General features: G+C 38.1%; 1 protein-coding gene across 13 annotated transcripts in view; it reads right to left on the bottom strand.

Annotated features, from left to right (window-relative positions):
* Window positions 1–2074: 2074 nt before the first annotated feature.
* Window positions 2075–4953, bottom strand: part of ADD3 (adducin 3) — a 171757-nt gene continuing 168878 nt past the window's right edge. For all 13 annotated transcript variants that reach the window (XM_006027556.3, XM_025208772.1, XM_025208773.1 and 10 more), the window contains one exon: window positions 2075–4428. In XM_006027556.3, the coding sequence (XP_006027618.1) occupies window positions 4130–4428 (299 nt within the window). In that variant the 3' untranslated portion in view covers window positions 2075–4129. The remainder of the gene's footprint in view (window positions 4429–4953) is intronic.

The raw sequence follows: 4953 nt of genomic DNA, 5'->3' as shown, positions 1-4953 counted from the left end.
ACCTGTGATTTCAACTGAAATGATTTTGGACATGATGTCAAGCATAACCCCAATTACATACCATATCAAGGCAGAATATCCAAAGGGCACCACATCACTGACTGATTACTATTCATCCAACTTCAATGGCTCAGAGGGCACAGACTACAGCTCCTCTATGAGGTTTTTCTGCCTCTTACTCTGGCTCAATATAATCTATGGAAGATCCTCCAATGACCATTGTTTTTCTTCCATCTGTACAGGTGGAAGTTTCATCTGACAAATATACATCAAACATGGTTATGCTTTGTGATTCTTCAGCTACCGAGTTTATGGAGTCCTACTTACACAGCCAAACCACCGAGTTCCTCCCATTGATGTGGGGATTTCCAGGCTGGGTCTCTGGTCATTTCCAATTAATTTTTGAGCTCCTAAAAATGTGCATCTGCCTTTTAGAAAACAAAACAATACGACTTTGGGCTGAAGAAGCATCCTCGCTTGAGCTACAGTGCACGCAAAACATGTGCAGCAAGCTGGAGAGGAAGGTCAGATCTCAACTATACTCATTTCAGAATCTGCAGCATTGCAAAGGCGTGTCCAACTGTACTTCCACGCTGGACAGTGGAAAGAGCAAAGGCAGCCAAAGAGAGGACACAACCCAGAGAAAGCCCCACGAAGGCAGCCGAGCCGATGAAGACCAACTGAAGGGTGGCTAACCCGTCCTACGTATAGTCTGTGTAGTTTGCAGGTATAAAAGTTCCAAGCAGATTTTTATTATTTATACTATTATTTATTTATTATTTTATTATTTCTCGAAATGGTATCAAAGCTGCTAAAAATCGGGGCGTCTCTTTTCGTGGTCTATTTCAAAAGCTTCTCTCTGTGCGATGCTCAGTAGAGCTCTATTGCATGGTGGCGGGGACAACTGGGAGGTGTATGTTTTTCTCTTAATGGTCAGGCTTCTCTGGATTTAGCAACTGCAGTTGTGACAGCATCAACAATCCCATTCAAGCTGGGCTTTCCAGCATCCCGTGCTTCCCAATAACAGTGCTGTGACCGACACATCTGCTGTACCTGTGCTTTATTTAACGTGTTCTAGCTCGCACAATATCACTTTTTTTTTAACTCCAGGAAATAATTTGGTCTTGGTTAACAGGGAGGAGGGCCATGGATTCAGACTCCCTAAAGCAAAGAGAGATCACGTGAAATAAGCAAAAACCGGATAGTTTTTTCTCTCTCCAGAGTTAGCTATTCAGGGTTGATACCAGGGTGTTGTGCGTGTTCGTGTAGCACAAAGCAGTTTGTGGGTACTCTCAGAGAAGAGACAGACAGGACCAGGTATCCCACACAAGGGCATCTCTGAGGGAACTTATGCATTACACTGGGACAGACACAATTTCATGAAACAATCAGTGGAATTGTGAAAAGCTTGTTTTTGGCTTTTGTGGGCAAATAATCAAAGGCTGATAAGTTGGAGAGAAAGACCTCCAAAGGGAGTTCCAACAGCGTTGATCAGGTCTTTACAGTGACCTAGGCTACAAAATAAATGAACTTTTGCAACTTGGCAGAGATACCGAGGTACGCTAGAGGCTGGCAGAACACAACATGCATGAAGAATGATCTGAAGTGATCCAAGGAACTTTTCTCCTACTATTAATAAAACAAAGGAAGGATAATTTAAATTAAGATGCTTCTATGGAAGTGCTGTTTCCCTACCTACAAAGCAAGGAGTCCCTCATGCTGCAGCTCTGAAAGCATTACACTCAACCTCACTTTGCAGAGAAGGAAACATGCAGGGACAGGTAGAGCAACTTGCCCAAGGTGTATGAGGCGCTCGGATGCATCGGATAACAGCCTTTAGAGCTCCTGAGAGCCAGGTTTGGTGCTTTAGCCACAGGACTCCTGGATTGTCACTCTGACCTATAAATTAGCAGCAGAAACACTGATTCTCAGCTGTTCCCTTGTACAGGCTGGACTGGGGAAGGGCTGAAGATGCACTTTAAGTAGGGCAGCTTTTCCCCACGCTCCTCGAAATAAAGCAAAAAACCAAGAAGATCATAGTAACAGATGAACAAAGGCTGCGGTACAAAATCTATCTATTTAAAATACTGTTTATTTGTGATTTAACATTAATTAGCATTACATCTATGAGCAATTTCAGATAACATTTATATATTTTCCACAGGACACGAAGTTGGCTGGCTCATTCTTTATGCCAAAGCAAGTAAATAGAGGCATTAGCAAAAGGTGCAAATAGTTCACGGTTGCATTTTAAAAAATATTTATGCACATTGCATTCATTTAGATATATTTAAAAAATAAAAAAAAGTTATGAAAAGCATAGTTCACAGGTTACTGTTTCTACGTATGTTGTAATACAACACAAATAATGTAGAACATAAAAAACAAGTTAAGCAACTGAAAGGTTCCACTAAGATTAAAAACACTGATTCCAGTATTTAGTGATATCTAGAATATTGTATCCAGGATCCATTCCAACGCTGCATTGTCACACTCACACGATCAAAGCTAACCAGCCCCAGAACATGCTATAATCAACATTTTTGCATGCCAAACAACCCTCCAGCCATATTTAAACAATCAATATACTGCATAATATTTCAACTGGCAATCTGGGAATCACACTGATCTTTTAAATTTATTTTCTATTGCAATGGCTGATGTACAATGGCAATTTTGAGACAGAGCGAAGAAAAAGCCCTATGTTAATTTCTAGGTTTAGTTTGTATTTACAATACAGTAAAAGAAGCAAAATGAAAACCTCAGTAAAAATGAGCAAGTGGCAGTACCTCCACTACCCATGGCACTAAGCTCTAATTTGTTCTGGGTTTATCCAAAGGACACAACAGAGTCATGAGACCCTTCGACATGTCAAATGAAGGTGAAAAAAATAAGGTGAACTCCATATGAAACCATATAAATCATTTAAACTTCTAACGTGGAAATGTCATTTTGCCGATTTAATAAAAATATCCCACAATCCATATCATATATTTAACAAAAATAATCACCAAACTTTACTCTCTTTGTCTCCTCCTACTTCCCTGCTATTTCACTTTCCCTTTTAAACAGTTTTGTTTCCTTCATTTGGTTCTGTTAAGAGATTATTTTTCTTCATTCATTAGCAGTATCATGAGAAAAACAGTAAGATTTAAACATGAATCCAGTTAACTTGATATGCTTTAACCTTATGGGTGTTTAAGTCCCTGGATTCCTGAATTATATTTAAGTACACTCTAACCCAAGCATCCTTAAATACACTCTACTGTTAAATGCTTGGTTCACATGCTTATAATACTTTTATACTGAATGGTATACAAACATTTCAACATATAAAATCTTTTTTTTTGTTTTGCCAGTTAAACTAAGTTATCAATGTTAAGTGTATAAAATCCCCTTTATTGAAAAATAAGGGCTTTCTCCCCCAACTGATAGAATAAAAAATAAGTCTTCAAAAATTATATTTCACTAAAATGAAATATTTGGCAAAAAGTTATTGATGAATGAAATTCTTACACATTTTGTATAATTCCAAATAAAATCTCTTACACAGTTTTTCTTCTAATATTATGTGCCAGTGTATAATAATTCTATGTGATCTAACCTTAAAAAATTTATAGGTGTGCTGTTAATATGCACGCACTCAAACAGTGGTACAGAAACATAAAATATATGGTCAAAAATCACAATACAAAATGTATGATCCGATTACCAAGTGAGGCAGCAGTTTAAAAATAATAATAAAAAAATTGTATGATCACTCAACAGCAACTTTGTTAGAGACTCACTGTACTGAAGATGTTACAGGTCTGCAAAATACTCCAGGTGTAACTTGCTACTGTGTATTGTGACAGTATTCGATATTGCTATGATGGTACTTGAGCACCTGCCAGCGTAGTTCTACGTGAAAACTATTGAACGTTTCAAACCCTCATAGCAATTTTTGGACACACTAAGTGTGAGATGAATTAACTTCTTAATTAACATAAAACTGCTTTTAATAAAACCTTTTCCAGTTTTGTTCTTAGGTTAAGGTCCAGTTTACTGCACACCCCTACCGCTACTATGTTAATGGTCGACTTAAATGTGGTCTAAAAATGTGCAATGTCACCTCCTAACAAAGCTGCACTTATGCTTCCACCTTCTCCTTCTTTTTGGCCTTTTTCAGAAAAGATGGCGTGCGGAATTTCTTCTTCTTCTTTGATGGGGATTTGGAAGGCGACCCCTCCGGGGACAGGGTCTCTTCAATCTTTTCAGAGGTTTTAATTGTAATCTCTACGCTCTCCACAGTACTAGTGGTTAACTGGCTGACCCGCTTAGTGAGATCTTCTTCCACATCGTGCGCATCATCCTTGCCATTCACAATGACAACTGGTACCTCTGCGGAGATCAGGTTTATGTCCTGGGTGAACAGATCTTCATGATTTTCTATTAAAAAAAAAGGGAAAGTTTTGCTATTATCTCTTTTTATGAATACTGTCCATACAAAAATCAGAAATCAAGCCCAGAATAAAGTCTGGACTTGAATCACATCTAAACTGACAGAAAATCTGAGATGTTCATTCATTTCCCTCATCTGTGCTCTCTATTTTGTTTTTGTAAAGAGACACAAAGCAATAGTATGCAAACTGCATAAAAGAACACCAGGCTGGAAAAAAGATGAACTGGTCTTATCCAAAAAAAATTACAAACTTAAGAGGACCAAACAGCCTAAAGTACACTGAGAATTACCAGTACTTGCGACTGCAAGAAGTCAATATATGTAGATCCAGCCACTAGGCATGGACTTTTTTCTGAATATAAAACTTTTCAGTGCTTTCCTGCCCTCTTCTGTAAGTCTGTTAGGTATTTAAAAAAAAAAAATTTCCTGCATACCAGCTACATAGTAAGCGGGAGTAGTAGACAATGTATGTGCCTCTTATTTCATTTCATTGTCTGCTTTGCAGTCATACT

This window comes from Alligator sinensis, unplaced genomic scaffold, assembly GCF_000455745.1.
Source record: "Alligator sinensis unplaced genomic scaffold, ASM45574v1 scaffold559_1, whole genome shotgun sequence".
Lineage (NCBI taxonomy): Eukaryota > Metazoa > Chordata > Crocodylia > Alligatoridae > Alligator > Alligator sinensis.
Note: the sequence above shows the minus strand (reverse complement) of the source record. Positions and strands in the feature narration are given on the sequence as shown.